The sequence below is a fragment of the Culicoides brevitarsis genome, chromosome 2 (genome assembly GCF_036172545.1).
Source record: "Culicoides brevitarsis isolate CSIRO-B50_1 chromosome 2, AGI_CSIRO_Cbre_v1, whole genome shotgun sequence".
Taxonomy (NCBI): Eukaryota; Metazoa; Arthropoda; class Insecta; order Diptera; family Ceratopogonidae; genus Culicoides; species Culicoides brevitarsis.
The window spans coordinates 41,145,766-41,163,345 of record NC_087086.1 but is presented as its reverse complement, the minus strand read 5'-3'; the positions used below and the strand labels follow the sequence as shown (position 1 = coordinate 41,163,345).

Sequence of the window (17,580 nt, the reverse complement as noted above, 5' to 3'; positions counted from 1 at the left end):
ATTATTTTTCATCAAAATTTATTAATAGTAATGTGAAAAAAAAAATTTAATTTGATAAAAACTTTGAAAAATATGAAATATAAAAAAAATAGAAATTATTCTTCTCTTTAAATATGGATAAAAATTTATTATTTTTTTTTTATCAATTAACAATTGATAAAATCAAAATAATTTTTAAAAAATTAATATTATTGGAATAATTTGAAAATTTATGAATTTATCAATGGAAAATCCAAAATTAAGTGAAATTTACAAAAATTAAAATTTGTAAAAATTTTTTAATAAATTTTCATAACTAATATTTTGTAAGTTTGTAACTTAAAATATTTTTTCCGTTTTCATGAAACAACCCACAAAAATATGCAGTAAAAAAATTTTTCGAACAAACGAACACAAAATTAGTTGAAATTTTCGTCTCCTTCTAACGACGAATCAACTCCAAATTAAGAGATATTGATTTCACAGAAAAATTCCCCACAAAACAAAAAATTCAGTTAAAAACCTATTTGTTGTAAAAAGAGAACTATGCAATTATGACGATGATGACGAGATGATGAAACAATAGGTACATGCGTCAGTTGTCGTGTACAAGGATGCTGAAGGATTTCGAAAAACCGCCCAAAAAGGCGTGGCAAAGGATAAAGGATAACGCAGCGGGAAAATCCAATTGGTTCCGTTCAATATCTACGAGTTAGTGTTGAATTTTCCCTCGACTCGTACACTGCTACAAATTTTCCGTGACTAAATCCGAGGTTTTTCCAAAGCTTAAGTTTCAAAGTTTAACAGTGTATCTGCCTTCGTATCGACTTCATCATCTGTGAGAGTTTTTTTTTGTTGCCACACTTCTTGATTGTTGTTCCATTCACTTTAAATTGTTATTGCTATGTCTAAATGTCTAGTTAATCTCTCAAAGACGTCAAATTATCTGCTCTTTTGCGAATTTAATTAATAACCGAGCTAATTGCTGAAAAATTCACAAATAATTGACGAACATTAGCTTTACGTTAATTTTAATTAATGATCTTTCGGGAAAAAATCGATTGAAAAGTGTGAAAAAATTTTTAGAAAAAAAAATCCGAATTTAAAGAAAATTTTTGATAAAAGTGAAGTGAAGAAAGAAAAAGCAAAGTCATCATGGATATGACACGAAATGTGGAAAAATTAAAGAAAAATATGAAAGAAAGTGAAGTAGTGAATGTGAACGAGGATGAAGAATCCTTAATTAGAGGCAATGAAAATGCCACGAAAAACACGAATCCGTTTTGCATTGATTCGTTACTGTCCAAAAATAACGAGGTTGATACAAATTATAATTCAGATTTTACGGAAATTTCGTCAGAAAAGGAGTTTTACGACATCTGTAACAAGGATAATTTTATAGCGACTGAAAATAATATTAGGTGAGTTTTATTATTAAAAAATATTTAAAAATCGTGAATTAAAAAATAAAAAAATATTAAGTGAAAATTATTAATATCTCAAAAATAAAAAAAAAATGAAATTTTGATAATTAAAATTAAATTAATGAAAATGAGTGAAAAAAAAAATTAAATACTTTTTTTTACAATAAAAAATATTTTTTTTTTTAAATTTGGTGGATATTTTCGCAATTTTGATATTTTGAAAAAAATTAAATTTTTAAAAAATTTTTTTGAAAGTTGAAAATTTTCTTTCTACGATTTACAATTCAGTGTCTCTTGAAACAAAAATGTCCTTTTACAATAAAAAATGAATAAAATTGAGGCAATAAAAGTAACCACACGAACAAGGACCAAAAATAGTTGAGGGAAAATCAAATCGACTTCATGTTTTGTGTGATAAAAAATCTCATCTCTCCCTTAATCTGACATGAGCAACACTTAATCTTATCATATCACTTAACGTTGATTGATGTTTTTTTGTGTAGCAAAATCCTCCCTTTTACTTTTTTTGTTTGTTTGTGTTTTTTATATCGTCAACGACATGTTTATCAATTTGTCAAATAAATTTTCCGTCGTTCTTTTCATTCGCAGATCAAATACGCCTGATTCTTCCGTTACGAGTCAGTCTTCAATTAGTCCGGGATGCGAGGAATATAACACGTCAGACAATAAAAATTATTCAAATTATCAGTCGATTAAACACGAATACATGGCACCAATGTACAACTTCTATTCCTCGCGATTTTTCGGACAGAACGAGTCTGCATTTCATCATCCCATCTATCCGCCAAATAAACAGGGAACGGTAAGGATTTCGCATTCTGTAATTGTCTTAATATTCATGATTTTTTTTGTTTTTGTTGTATAGCTTCCATCGAACACGGTTTTTCCACGAATGGAAGGATACGAGTTATTGGCACCGAATGACTTATTAATGCCTCGAATTGCAGAGTTATCAAGTAAGTATACGAAATGCTTTTTTGCCAATGGCACTCGTTAATGTAATTAAATTATCGCCCCTTCTGCGATAATAATTCTTCCGACATGAAATTGGTAGGGCGGTAACTGAGTTCGATGATGACGATGATAGTTTGTGCTCGCTTAGAGAAAAGTTTTTTTGTGTGAGAGATGCAGTTTGTGTTAAAGAGAAGAGTTTTTGATGAAAGTTTTTGTAAGAGGTCTTTTTTTCTCATCTTTTTAACGTTCTCCAATATAGAGTAAACCATCTTTAAAGTTTTCTTACACATTTACAATATCTTTTTGTGCAAAAAATATTGAGGAAATAACACAAAACCTTTTTGTTTAAAGTACGTTGAAAATTTACTGAAGCCTCAGTATAAAGATGTTTAATATAAAAACACGCTGTACATTTGTTGCATTCAAATTTTACGTAATTTTGTGAATGCAAGAGCTTATTCTAAAATTAAAATATTTTATTGAAGCTGAAAATAAAAAAAAAGCAAAAAATTATGAAATATTTTTATAATTCACAATACTGTGATGTGAATAATCCTTAATGCTCAAAGCTTCTCATCTTAAAAGAAGTGTGCTGTAGCTGTCGGTCTGATCTATAATCAATATACATAGAAATTAAAATGTTTGTTAAAAAAGTTAAGTTATCAACTTACAAAGGTTGCAGTTGGAGTAATAGCATAGAGGCTTCTTCCCGTTTCTGCTGGTACTGTCGTGGTTGATGTAGTAGTAGTCTGAAAAGAAAAAAAAATAGATAAACAATCGAACATTCATACTTAAGTAATACTCATTACCGTTGTAGTAGTAGTTGTTGTTGTTGTTGATGTTTCAGTAGCCTAAAAAAAGAAGTTTAAATTAAATAAAAAATTTATAAAAAAAAAATATTTTTTATGGAAGTTTCTATGAAGATTTTCGAATATTTTGTGAAGTTTCTCGAAGCTGTATGTTTTATCATATATCAGAGTTAAGCTTACAAATACTTTAGTTTAGTTTAGTTAAATATTTTAGTTTTTTATGTAGCCAAGGGTTTTTAAACCTGTTGTTGCAATAAATAAATAAATAAAATAAAAATAATTACAGTTACTGTTGTTGGTTCTATTACAGTTGTTGTTGAAGTCGTCGTCGAAGTACTTATAATCGTTGTCGGGGTAGTAGTTGTTGTTGTTGTCTGAAAGAAAAGTGAATTGAAGGAAAATTTTGTTGGTTCAAATTCATATTTGGTGCATTTGATTTTAAAAATGCTAAAATCACGGTTTGTATTTTTACTTACAACCGTGATAGAAATGAAAAACTGAATAAGTTTATCGTGTTATCTATCAAAAACTTTTGCTTTGACGAAATTTTTTTCTTCTTATTTATCAAAATTTTATGATAGTTAAAAAAAAAAATATCGCAAAATATAAATCCGTGTACTGAAAAAAAGGTCGAAATTTAAAAATTATTCTTTAAATTTTTTTGTTCTACAGAATTGTTTGACATCTTCGGTAACATCAATTTTTATCATCGATGGAAACAAAACGTTTGGTCGAAAACCTAAAAATGTGATATTTTTGTGTGTTTTAAAAAAATTTGAATCACTTTTAAAAAATTTAAAAATAAGACGAAAATAAATGTCGCCAAAACAAAAGTTTCTCATTTTTGGATGGATATCACGATGAAACGATCGATAAAACAATGAATTTTTATAAGCAATTTTAAAATCCAGGATTTTGGTATTTTTTTTTTAGAACGAATGCTCCAATTACCGTTGAAGTTGTCGTTGATGTTTCTGTAACTGTTGTTGATTCTGTGATAGTTGTTGGCTCAGTTGTTGTCGTCGTTGATGTAATAGTCGTTGGTACAGTAGTTGTAGTTGTTGAAAATAGAGTTGTTGGCAAATCAACCGTTATTGTTGCAGTGATGGTTTCTGTTAGAGAAACAGATATCGATGCAGTAATTGTAGTTGGTTCTGTGATAGTTGTTGACACGGTAGTTGTAGTTAGTTCCGTAATCGTTGTCGTACTTATTGATGTATCAGTGGTTGTTGATGTTTCTGTAAGTGTTGTTGATTCTGTGACAGTTGTTGGCTCAGTTGTTGTCGTAGTTGATATAATAGTCGTCGGCTCAGTGATCGTTGTTGATGCTGTGATAGTTGTAGATTCTGTTATAGTTGTTGGTTCTGTAGTGGTTGATGTTTCAGTGATTGTTGTTGGCTCAGTGATTGTTGTTGGTTCTGTGATAGTTGTTGATTCAGTTATTGTAGTTGATTCTGTGATCGTAGTTGGTTCAGTAATTGTCGTTGGTTCAGTTATAGTAGTAGGTTCAGTAATTGTCGTTGATTCTGTAACGGTTGATGTTTCAATTACTGTAGTTGGCTCAGTGATTGTTGTTGGTTCTGTGATAGTTGTTGATTCGGTTATTGTAGTTGATTCTGTGATCGTAGTTGGTTCAGTAACTGTTGTTGGTTCTGTGATAGTTGTTGGTTCAGTAATTGTCGTTGATTCTGTAACGGTTGACGTTTCAATTACTGTAGTTGGCTCAGTAATTGTTGTTGGCTCTGTGATAGTTGTTGGTTCAGTAATTGTCGTTGATTCTGTAACGGTTGATGTTTCAATTACTGTAGTTGGCTCAGTGATTGTTGTTGGTTCTGTGATAGTTGTTGATTCAGTTATTGTAGTTGAATCTGTGATAGTTGTAGGTTCAGTAATTGTTGTTGGCTCTGTGACCGTCGTCAATTCTGTCGTCTACAAAAAAAAAGAATAAAATTTGATGAATTAGTATATTGCAAGATGCAAACTTACCGTTTCAATCACTGTTGTTACAGTTGGTTCGGTTATGGTAACTGACTCAGTTGTCTAAAATAAATGATTTAATGCAATAAATTAAAAAATTTCCTACAAAAAAGAATCTTACTGTCTCCGTTGAAATACTTGTTTCCTGATAAAAAAAAAGACAAAATATATGAGTTGATTTTTTTTTTGTTTTGAAAGTAACTTACTGTCGATGTTTCAGTTAATGTAGTTGGGATACTTGTTGTTTCGGTTACCGTTACAGTTGTTGCAATAGACTGTATTAGTTAAATAAAAAGTTGTTATAAAATTATATATATATATATATTTTTTTTTGTAAAACAAAATAGAAATTACCGAAGAAGTTGAAAGCTTAGTTGGACATAATTCTTTTGGAACGCAAAATCCGTTATGATCGCGAATCAAGTGATCAGGACAAAAGCATGCAGGACTATTAGTCGCTCCGCATTGCGTTGAATAATCAAAGGTCTCAAAATTAGCACAAGTTCTTTCACATCCGCCATGATGATTATAAATTTCAAAGTCCTTACATAACATAGCTTAAATATTTAAAAAAGAAAATTATTTGAATTCAAATACTTATATATCGTCATTAAAAAACTTACCTGGGCAATGTGACAAAGGAACGCAATGTCCGTTTAATCTGGCATGCCCTTGCTTGCAAATACATTTATATTGACTACTCGAAGGCACTCTGTGCTCATGTACTAAATCAGTTACCACGGTAACTTTGTCTTTGTTATAATTAATCTTATCTTTCGTTCCTTTTCGCTCTTCTCTCGCATTCGTTACATTGCCTAATGCCAATGCTCTGTGATACCTCTTATACTCATCCAACGCATCACTTATGCTACGTTCGCATCTTCGATCTTCGTTGTAGTTCGAGATGTAGTTTCCTTTTTGGAAGTGACAAAAGATTTCACAATCCTTGCTTAATACTTCATTTGGTTCACATTGCACTTTCGAAGGATATTCTGGGTATCCATGATCCTGAACAACTATTACATTTTGATGTTTATCCGGCTTGTTTTTCGTTGGTTTCTTTCTATCAGAAGGAGCTCGTCTAAAAGTTCCATTTAAAACTTCAGAAGTTTCAGGATCGCCAAAAGCTTCCTTGGCTAAAACCAAAATTGCCAACACGAAAATTTTCATTCTTGTAAGATCAAACGCTCGTCTTATAATGATTACGTGGACTCAAAAAGAATGGCAAGTTACCTGTATTTTATTGCCAAAATATGTATTATAAGGACCAGAATGTAACAAAAGTGCAAAGACATTATTTCGTTCTTTCAGAGTTCAATATCCCTTAATCGTGTCAAAAACACAGCGTGTTTCGTAAATTTAACCATCGAAAAAAATTTTAACTTTGAAAAATGCATTGATGCAAATACGTTAAATAGCCAAACGAACATTTCACTGAGTTAGAATTGCAAGAATGCTCTGTATATTTTGTTTATTAAACTTTTTGATTCTCTTTTATTGTCGGTTTTCTTCCCGTTTACGACCGAAAATTTACGAAAATCGCTAAGAATCTTAAAAACTTGTTTGATAAGCGCGGAACCTGTTTTATTAAACACATTCAAAATTTCCACTAAAATAAGAAATGCAATATTTGTATGTAACTGACCATAGGTATGTTGACCTTAGTTACGGAAATGTAAATGCTATTGAATAAAAGAATATGTTATCTTCAGCTTAAATAACTAAAAAAATTGTAAAAATGCAAAATTGTTAATTAAGCATTGATATGTGATTTGCGTTTATGTTTCCTTTGTCACACTTCAAAGATTATCAATGCTGCTGTTGAACCATAACTTTTAACCTTCTTTTATTGTTTTTGTTACTTTGTTGTCTAAAATACAAAATATATTATTGTTCGAAATAAAATTTCGAAATGAGCTTACCGTAACCGTTTTCGTACAAGACTGAAAAAAAATAATTTAGGTAAAAATATATAAAAAAATTATAGATTTTATAAGATTTTTAGTAACTTACTGTTGATGTCTTGGTTGTTGTTTTAGTAGAATAAACAGTAACTGTTGATGCAGGCTGAAAAGAATTTTCATATAAATATACATTTGAAGAAATTGATTTGAAAAACAACCAACCTTTGTGACTGTTGTTGTTGATGCAGGCTGAAAAGAATTTTCATAAATATAAAATAAACGTCGGAAGAAATTAAACTTAAAAACAACCAACCTTTGTGACAGTTGTTGTTGATGCAGGCTGAAAAGAATTTTAATAAATATAAAATAAACGTCGGAAGAAATTAAACTTAAAAACAACCAACCTTTGTGACTGTTGTTGTTGATGCAGGCTGAAAAGAATTTTCATAAATATAAAATAAACGTCGGAAGAAATTAAACTTAAAAACAACCAACCTTTGTAGAAGTAGTTGTGACTGTTGTTGTTGATGCAGGCTGAAAAGAATTTTCATATAAATAAACATTTGAAGAAATTGATTTGAAAAACAACCAACCTTTGTAGAAGTAGTTGTGACTGTTGTTGTTGATGCAGGCTGAAAAGAAATTTCATATAAATAAACATTTGAAGAAATTGATTTGAAAAACAACCAACCTTTGTAGAAATAATTGTTGATGTTTCAATTACTGTTGTTGAGTCCGTGATAGTTGTTGGAGACTAAAAAAAGAAATTCCATGAGATGCATATAAAATGTTTAAAATTTCAATATCGAAAAGCTTACTATCGTCGTAACTGTTGTAGTGTCTGTATAACTTGTAGTGATGACCGTGGAACATTGGTAAATTGTTATTGAAACTTTCTCCGTACTTGTGCTCTGTAAACGAATAAAAAAATTAAAGAATTTCTATCAACTAACAAACGATTGGAAGGACTCACTGTTATTATTTCAGTACTTGTGTCAGCAGGCAAAGTTTCCTGAAAAAAAAAATGAGATCCATAATCTGAAGTTTATGAGCTAAAAGATTACTTACCGTTGAAACAGAAGTAATTGTTTCAATTAAAGTTGACGTTGAAACAGAAGTACTTGTTTCAGTTAAAGTTGACGTAACAGCAGGCAAAGTTTCCTGAAAAAAAAAAACGATAAGTAAAATCTAAAGTTTTAAGCTAAAAATTGACTCACAGTTGAAATAGAAGTACTTGTAGTTGTCGTCTGAAAAAATTAAGAAAATCAATGAGTGTTCCTCATATAAAAAGTCGAAAAAAAAACTTACTGTCTCAGTTGTCGTATCGAAAATTGTTGAAGTGACCGTGGATGGTTCCAATGTTACTGAAGTTGTCTCCGTACTTGTGATCTGATAACAAAAAAAAAAAATTAAAGAATTTCTCTCAATTAACAAACCATTGAAATGACTCACTGTTGATGTTTCAGTACTTGCAGGCAAAGTTTCCTGAAAATAAAATGAGATCTATAATCTGAAGCTTTAAGCCAAAAACTAACTAACCGTTGTTGTACTTGCAGGTAAAGTTTCCTGAAAAGAAAATGATAACTAAAATCTGAAATTATAAGCTAAAAATTGACTCACAGTTGAAATAGAAGTACTTGTAGTTGTCGTCTGAAAAAATTAAGAAAATCAATGAGTGTTCCTCATATAAAAAGTCGAAAAAAAAACTTACTGTCTCAGTTGTCGTATCGAAAATTGTTGAAGTGACCGTGGATGGTTCCAATGTTACTGAAGTTGTCTCCGTACTTGTGATCTGATAACAAAAAAAAAAAAATTAAAGAATTTCTCTCAATTAACAAACCATTGAAATGACTCACTGTTGATGTTTCAGTACTTGCAGGCAAAGTTTCCTGAAAATAAAATGAGATCTATAATCTGAAGCTTTAAGCCAAAAACTAACTAACCGTTGTTGTACTTGCAGGTAAAGTTTCCTGAAAAGAAAATGATAACTAAAATCTGAAATTATAAGCTAAAAATTGACTCACAGTTGAAATAGAAGTACTTGTAGTTGTCGTCTGAAAAAATTAAGAAAATCAATGAGTGTTCCTCATATAAAAAGTCGAAAAAAAAACTTACTGTCTCAGTTGTCGTATCGAAAATTGTTGAAGTGACCGTGGATGGGTCCAATGTTACTGAAGTTGTCTCCGTACTTGTGATCTGATAACAAAAAAAAAAAATTAAAGAATTTCTCTCAATTAACAAACCATTGAAATGACTCACTGTTGATGTTTCAGTACTTGCAGGCAAAGTTTCCTGAAAAGAAAACGAGATCTAAAATCTGAAGTTTTGAGCTAAAAATTGACTCACAAATGAAGTAGAAGTACTTGTTGTTGTCGTCTGAAAAAATTAAGAAAATCAATGAGCGTTCCTTATATAAAAAGTCGAAAAAACTTACTGTCTCAGTTGTCGTTGAAGTGACCGTGGATGGTTCTAATGTTATTGAAGTTGTCTCCGTACTTGTGATCTGATAACAAAAAAAATTAAAGAATTTCTCTCAATTAACAATTAAAATGACTCACTGTTGATGTTTCAGTACTTGCAGGCAAAGTTTCCTGAAAAGAAAACGATATGTAAAATCTGAAGTTTTAAACTAAAAATTAACTCACAGTTGAAATAGAAGTACTTGTTGTTGTCGTCTGAAAAAATTAAGAAAATCAATGAGCGTTCCTTATATAAAAAGTCGAAAAAAAAACTTACTGTCTCAGTTGTTGTTGAAGTGACCGTGGATGGGTCCAATGTTACTGAAGTTGTCTCCGTACTTGTGATCTGATAACAAAAAAAAAATTAAAGAATTTCTCTCAATTAACAAACCATTGAAATGACTCACTGTTGATGTTTCAGTACTTGCAGGCAAAGTTTCCTGAAAAGAAAACGAGATCTACAATCTGAAGTTTTAAACTAAAAATTAACTCACAGTTGAAATAGAAGTACTTATAGTTGTCGTCTGAAAAAATTAAGAAAATCAATGAGTGCTCCATATTAAAAGTCGAAAAGAAGCTTACTGTCTCAGTTGTCGTATCGAAAATTGTTGAAGTGACCGTGGATGGGTCCAATGTTACTGAAGTTGTCTCCGTACTTGTGATCTGATAACAAAAAAAAAAAATTAAAGAATTTCTCTCAATTAACAAACCATTGAAATGACTCACTGTTGATGTTTCAGTACTTGCAGGCAAAGTTTCCTGAAAAGAAAACGAGATCTACAATCTGAAGTTTTAAACTAAAAATTAACTCACAGTTGAAATAGAAGTACTTATAGTTGTCGTCTGAAAAAATTAAGAAAATCAATGAGTGCTCCATATTAAAAGTCGAAAAGAAGCTTACTGTCTCAGTTGTCGTATCGAAAATTGTTGAAGTGACCGTGGATGGGTCCAATGTTACTGAAGTTGTCTCCGTACTTGTGATCTGATAACAAAAAAAAAATTAAAGAATTTCTCTCAATTAACAAACCATTGAAATGACTCACTGTTGATGTTTCAGTACTTGCAGGCAAAGTTTCCTGAAAAGAAAACGAGATCTACAATCTGAAGTTTTAAACTAAAAATTAACTCACAGTTGAAATAGAAGTACTTATAGTTGTCGTCTGAAAAAATTAAGAAAATCAATGAGTGCTCCATATTAAAAGTCGAAAAGAAGCTTACTGTCTCAGTTGTCGTCGAAAATCGTTGAAGTGACCGTGGATGGGTCCAATGTTACTGAAGTTGTCTCCGTACTTGTGATCTGATAACAAAATAAAAATTAAAGAATTTCTCTCAATTAACAAACCATTGAAATGACTCACTGTTGATGTTTCAGTACTTGCAGGCAAAGTTTCCTGAAAAGAAAACGAGATCTAAAATCTGAAGTTTTGAGCTAAAAATTGACTCACAAATGATGTAGAAGTACTTGTTGTTGTCGTCTGAAAAAATTAAGAAAATCAATGAGCGTTCCTTATATAAAAAGTCGAAAAAACAAACTTACTGTCTCAGTTGTCGTTGAAGTGACCGTGGATGGGTCCAATGTTACTGAAGTTGTCTCCGTACTTGTGATCTGATAACAAAAAAAAAATTAAAGAATTTCTCTCAATTAACAAACCATTGAAATGACTCACTGTTGATGTTGCAGTACTTGTATCGGTTAAAGTTGTCGTACTTGCAGGCAAAGTTTCCTGAAAAGAAAACGAGATCTAAAATCTGAAGTTTTGAGCTAAAAATTGACTCACAAATGATGTAGAAGTACTTGTTGTTGTCGTCTGAAAAAATTAAGAAAATCAATGAGCGTTCCTTATATAAAAAGTCGAAAAAACAAACTTACTGTCTCAGTTGTCGTTGAAGTGACCGTGGATGGTGTCAATGTTACTGAAGTTGTCTCCGTACTTGTGATCTGATAACAAAAAAAAATTAAAGAATTTCTCTCAATTAACAAACCATTGAAATGACTCACTGTTGATGTTTCAGTACTTGCAGGCAAAGTTTCCTGAAAAGAAAATGAGATCCATAATCTGAAGTTTTTGAGCCAAACGATAACTTACCGTTGAAAAAGAAGTACTTGTTTCAGTTACAGTTGTCGTAACAGAAGTCAAAGTTTCCTGAAAAACAATTTTTTTTAATCTTTAAAATCAATAAAATGGACTTACAGTTGAAACCGATGTAGTTGTTGACGTCAATGTTGAAGCAGGCAAAGTCGACGTTATTGTACTCTTTAAACGTTAAAAAGTATATTAATAAAAGTTAGAAATCATCATCTCGAAAATCTTACAGTAATTATCTCAGAAACTGTTGTTGGTTTATACTTTGTTATAGTAGATGTAGTTGTTTTTGTGATTGGGCTCTGAGTCAAAGTGCTCTAAAAAGGAGTTTCAGAATAAAATTATAATATTTTTTTATGAATTATAACTTACAGTAACTGTTGCAGAAATTGTCGTTGGCTTATATTTTGTAATGACAGTTGAATCTGTTTTTGTAATTGTTTTTGTAGTTGGGCTGGTTTTAGTAATTGTACTCTAAAAATAAAAATATTAAATATCAATGAAGTCCTTAAAACGGAAAAACTTACAGTCTTATGTTTTGTGCTTGTTGATGTAATTGTCGTTGGAACAGTAATTGTAGTTGGAGAAGTGCTCTAAAGATAAATTGTTAAGAAATATTTTAAAAAATCTTATAACTTTAAGCTTACAATGATTGTCGTTGGCTTATATTTAGTTATAACCTTTGAACTTGTCTGAGTAACTGTTGTTGTTATTGGCGTCGGTGTTAAAGTATAAGTGCTCTAAAAATGATTTTATGAAAACTCAAATAAATTCTTTAAATGCAAATCATACTTACAGTTATATATTTCTTCTTAAACGTCGTTTCTGTTTTAGTAGTTGTTGTCGGAACAGTGATCGTAGTCGGTATTGTTTCCTAAAAAATGATTCAAATATTAAGAATTCATAAAAAAAAATTATTAAAATCTTACTGTAACTGTCGTTTTTGGCTTATATTTCGTAATTGTTGTTGAATCAGTTACTGTTGTTATTGCTGGAGTCGGAGTGAGAGTCAAAGTGCTCTAAAAGTATAAAATCCAATATTAAAAGAAAAAAATATCAGAAAAAAACAAAACTTACAGTAATATATTTTTTCTTAATCGTTGTACTTGTAATTGTGGTTGATAAAGTCGTTGTAGTTGGTACAGTGTTCTAAAAATGATTTGCAAAATTTAATTTTAAATTATAAAATATTCATAATTTTAAACTTACAGTAACAGTCGTTGTTTTAGGCTTATAAATCGTCTTTGTACTTGTACTATATACTGTAGTTGGATCAGCATCCTATCATTATTTTAAATTTAAATCAAATTAAAGTTTAAAAACCCATGACATATTACTTACAATAGTTGAAGTTATCGTAGAAGTGCTCTAAAAGTACAAAAATTATATTTTTAAAATGATTAAAATTTAAAAAAAAAAGTACTTACAGTCTTTGTTTTTGTACACGACTAAAAAAAATAAAAAATATATATCATTTAAACATAATTAATCAATAAGTTTTAAACTAAAATTACCGAAGGGACACTTGTTGTGAGCGTTGTTGTCGAAACTGGCAAAGTAGTCTAAAAAAGAAAATTAAAATTTAAAAAGCCTTTTGTTATCAAATCAAGATGAAAACTCACAGTTGCTGTCACTGTAGCTGTATTTGTAACGAAACTCGTACTTGTTTTAGTAATCGTTGAAGGAGGATCAACTGGCTTTGTGACAGTTTGTGTCTTTGTGCTCTAAAAAAAGAGAATTAAAACAAATGCGTTGAATTGTGCATTTGAGAGATTAAGATAGAATAGTCAAAGGGGTAAAGAGAAAGGTAACTTGAAATAAGAACAGATTTTTTTCCTAAATACTACTTACAATAACTGTCGTTGGTTTAATGGATGTTGAAATGCTCTAAAAGAAAATATAATTATAATTATTTGAAACTTTTACAAAATAATACTTACAGTTTTAGTTGATGTTTTAGTTGACCAACATTTCTGAAAAAAATAATAAATTTAGATTCGAAAATCAATCAATCAACATAAAATGACACTTACAGAAATCGTACTTGTAACCGTTGACTGCAAAAATTAAAAAAAAATTATTTTATTAAAAGAAAAGTAGAGAAAACTGAATTAAAGCTGCGATCAAAGCTTCTAAATTTGTTTGATTCTATTGATTCTTGAAAGGAATCGAACTGAACGCGAATCCCCAAGACCAACTCGTATCAATTTTGATAGAATTCTGATTTGCATCTCTCTCATAGTAATTTATTGAACTATGATTAATTTGACACTCTTCCAGAAGTGACTATGACAAGCACTTACAGTTGAGCTTGATGTAGGAAATGGAAGGCCCTGCCCTGCTGGTATTTCAAAAACGTTCTACAAAGCCAAACAGATAAACATTAATATGCTTTTTTAAAATTACAAAGCGAATTAAAGCAAATTTTTAAATTTAAAACAAAAAATACTTTCCCGACTTGCAGTTGAAGTTGGAGGCTAAAAATAATATATATACATATATAAATATGATAAGCATATGAAGATGAAAAACAAAACTTACATCTACTGTAACAGTCACTGTTGATGGAGTCAATGGCGGGCATGTCTGTAACGAAAAGAAGAATTAAGAAAAGAGAATAAAAAAAAGGAATTAAACGCACCGAAGATGGTTTCGTAGTTGGACATAACTCTTTCGGAATGCAATATCCATTATAATGTCGAACCAAATAATCGGGACAAAAGCATCCGGGAGAATTTGAGGCTCCGCATTGAGTTGAAAAGTCAAAAGTTTCAAAATTGGAGCAAGTTCTCTCGCATCCGCCATTATGTTGATACACTTCAAAGTCTTTGCACAACATGGCTGACAAAAAAAGAACAATATAACGTAAAAATCGATAAATTATCAATAAAAACCTACCTGGACAATGTGAAAGAGGCACACAAGCATCACCCAATCTCGCATAACCCTTTTTGCACAAACATTTCTTCGTTGTATGGTGAGTGACTTTCTGTTCTTGCACCATTTCCGAGACAGCTGTAACCTTATCTTTATTTAGCAACAAATTAAGCTTTTCCCTAATTTTGTTGTTCTCTTTTCTCTCTTTTCGTGGGTCATGCGACGAGAGATCTAATGCACGCTGATACGCTTTATACTCGTTAAGAGCATCGCTAACGCTGCGTGCGCATCGTCGATCTTCAGTAGCGCTCGAAGTAGATGTTCCTGTTTGAAAATGACAAAAAGCTTCGCAATCATCGGTATATTCTTCATTTAAGCCACATTTAAAAGTTGACGGATATCCGGGAGAATCTTCAACTTGGATGACTTGCTGCTGAGGCGTCGGCTTTGAAGGTTTAACACGATCCTTAATTCGTCTCGCTGTTTCATCGGTATCTTCTGAAAAGTGAATTGGCTCAGCAAAAATTGCTGGCATCAGCAAAAATATTAACCAAAATTCTTTTTCCATCCTTTTAGATGCAACGTTTGTCGAAAACTGATTTCGTTAACAGAAAAAAAGGTGCAAAATACCTGTATTCGCGTTTGATCGTCAATCACATTTCGTAAACTTTGGACCAGAATGCAACAAAGTGCATAAAAATTTAAAGTTCAACAGCCCTTACACGTGTTTCGAGAGTACAGAACAACATTGTCCAAAAACGTTTGAAGTTTCGCATCTTCTTCATTCTTATCGTACATGCATTAACGATGCATTAACGCTCTGTATACGTTTTGTTATCATCCTTTATGTTTTGCATATCATTTCCATCGTTGTTTCTCTTTTATTGCGATTTTCTCCGTTACTGCCGAAAATTCACGATTTGCACCAAAAATCGCCGGCGAAATGACGTCATACAATGTAAAAAAACGAGTTTCAAGGTTGTCCCTTTGAATCAGAACGAAAACCAGTTTCATTGAAAAATCTCTCGTAAACATCAGATGTGAAGAAATGTGCGCTTAATTATATAACAACAACAATCATTCATCCTATTTGTGTTTTATGCTGTACTGAAATTAAATGCACCCCATCAGTAGCGTGCATTCGCGTGATAGTGTAATAAATAATCAAATTAAGCTAGTTTGCAAAGTCAATAAAAACATCTGTGAATGTTTACAAATTAACGATTATAATTTTTCATCTAATGTGTCTCTTTCCTCTCGCTCTCTAATGAATTGCGGGAAAAAGGGGGAGCAAAAATTCACTTGTGCTCTCGGTGTAATTTGCTAAGCGGTTTGAATAAATTATTTGTTATTTTTATCACGGTAGGGCGAATCAGGTTGTTTTTCAATTTGATTATGGGATACGCTTAGAAGAAGAGCAAAAAAAGTGAATAATTTCTCCTAATGTATTTTATTGAGTGAAATTATAAAAAAAATCGACAAAAAGGTTCGTCGCTGTCTGTCAGAGTAATTTACTTGTTTTAGAAACAAGAAAACGGAAAATGAACTTCTTTTAAAGAAACAAGAATAAGACAAATAAATTTTCAAAAGAAGAATACTCATGGAAACTATGCAAAATCGAACATCTTATAGCTCGAATCAAATTCTACAGCAAAGACGAGAAATGCAAGATTCCTATCTATTCGCATGTTTATAAGGATATGAAAGATTTCGTCGCAATTGAAAACGAACAAATTCAACTCATATAACATTTTGACGATCTGAAGCATCATGGAAAGCAAAACATATTACGAGAACAGATGAGCTTATTACTGTTTAAAAAAATTTATTGCCTTACCGAAAAAACGAAGACAAAACCAATCTAATGAACATAGAAACATTTTATAGACGAGAACTGTGATATTATGTAATCTTTCTTTGGCTTAAAGAATTTCAATAGGCTATGATTTTGGAACGAAACCATTAAATTTCTTATTTAAAGGGTAAAACTAATCTTTAACCAAGGCAAAGATTTTCTTTCAAAGTAAAAAAAAACTTATTTTTAGTTTTAACCAAACATTCAAGTTGTTGGCCTTTACAAAGATTTTAAGAAACTAAACCATGAAAGAAATTTTGTATCAAACAGTTAAAATCCATCAAAATTCATCAAAAAGAAACTTTAACTTACAAAAAAGTAATTTTAAATTAAATCTCACACTTACAAAACTTTAAAATGCGCTTTCATCCCTTTTTTCATTTCATCGTGACAAACTTTCCCCTAAATCATTTCCATCACAATTCACAAATAAAGATTCGTTTTTTTGTGTGTTTATTTGTCTATGTGTTGACAACCATTTGCTGCCTGAGTGAAGAAGAATTTATTTTATTGCATGTTGGTAAAAGTACTAAACTAATCACTTATAATTGTTCGGTAAATTGTGAGCAAAACCAGCTTAATCAAACAGAAAATTTCGTTTGTCATAAAAGAAGAAAGAAACTCCCCCAAAATTTTTGTCGACTTTTGTTTTGTTACGCATTTCGTATTGTTTACGAACGGAACAAGTGTAAAGAAATTTCGTTAATGCTAATCTTGTTAACTGATGAGATCTTTTTTGATATTTGAACGCAAAATATTGACGACATTTTCTTCTTTTTCCGCAGGTCAACATGTAATTTTCGGCAAAACACGGAGACCAAGAACAGCATTCACATCTTTGCAACTTCTCGAGCTTGAAAAGCAGTTTAAACAGAATAAATATCTTTCTCGTCCGAAACGTTATGAAGTAGCCAGTCATCTGAGATTAACAGAAACTCAGGTAAAAAAAATTGATTTTTCTTATTTTTTTTTTTTTTGTAAAAAAATCTTTTTCTTGTTAGGTGAAAATTTGGTTTCAAAATCGTCGGATGAAATTTAAAAGAAGCAGAAAACAACAGAGCTCAAAGCATGGCGCGATGTCCATAGATAAAGCAATAAAGTGCGAGGAAAGTGTGTATATGCAAAGGGATAAGAGCAATGTAAACAATCACGAGAAGCAGAAACTTTTTCGACCATATGTCGCACAAAAATAATGTAATAAATTAATATTGTATGCATTTTCCTAAAAGATTTTCGT

General features: G+C 30.9%; 2 protein-coding genes across 2 annotated transcripts; one reads left to right on the top strand and one right to left on the bottom strand.

Annotated features, from left to right (window-relative positions):
* The first annotated feature begins 1,134 nt into the window (after window positions 1-1,134).
* Window positions 1,135-17,536, top strand: LOC134829164 (homeobox protein mab-5-like). Its single transcript, XM_063842160.1, has 5 exons — window positions 1,135-1,400; window positions 2,013-2,226; window positions 2,290-2,380; window positions 17,129-17,283; window positions 17,345-17,536. Exons 1-5 carry the CDS (start codon window positions 1,135-1,137, stop codon window positions 17,534-17,536), a joined length of 918 nt encoding a protein of 305 aa, XP_063698230.1.
* Window positions 2,957-6,334, bottom strand: LOC134832455 (uncharacterized). Its single transcript, XM_063846475.1, has 9 exons — window positions 5,788-6,334; window positions 5,519-5,721; window positions 5,371-5,439; window positions 5,286-5,309; window positions 5,174-5,227; window positions 4,139-5,116; window positions 3,188-3,229; window positions 3,050-3,127; window positions 2,957-2,989 (listed from the first exon to the last, which is right to left on the bottom strand). Exons 1-9 carry the CDS (start codon window positions 6,332-6,334, stop codon window positions 2,957-2,959), a joined length of 2,028 nt encoding a protein of 675 aa, XP_063702545.1.
* Window positions 17,537-17,580: the final 44 nt, after the last annotated feature.

What these genes read in the sequence shown, in the direction of transcription:
- LOC134829164 (XM_063842160.1), top strand. Translation starts at nt 1,135, where the DNA reads ATGGATATGACACGAAATGTGGAAAAATTAAAGAAAAATATGAAAGAA. An exon ending in GCGACTGAAAATAATATTAG is followed by an intron (nt 1,401 to 2,012) that starts GTGAGTTTTATT and finishes TTTCATTCGCAG; the next exon opens with ATCAAATACGCCTGATTCTT. An exon ending in TCGAATTGCAGAGTTATCAA is followed by an intron (nt 2,381 to 17,128) that starts GTAAGTATACGA and finishes CTTTTTCCGCAG; the next exon opens with GTCAACATGTAATTTTCGGC.
- LOC134832455 (XM_063846475.1), bottom strand. Translation starts at nt 6,334, where the DNA reads ATGAAAATTTTCGTGTTGGCAATTTTGGTTTTAGCCAAGGAAGCTTTT. An exon ending in TCCTTTGTCACATTGCCCAG is followed by an intron (nt 5,722 to 5,787) that starts GTAAGTTTTTTA and finishes TAAATATTTAAG; the next exon opens with CTATGTTATGTAAGGACTTT. An exon ending in CTAAGCTTTCAACTTCTTCG is followed by an intron (nt 5,440 to 5,518) that starts GTAATTTCTATT and finishes TAACTAATACAG; the next exon opens with TCTATTGCAACAACTGTAAC.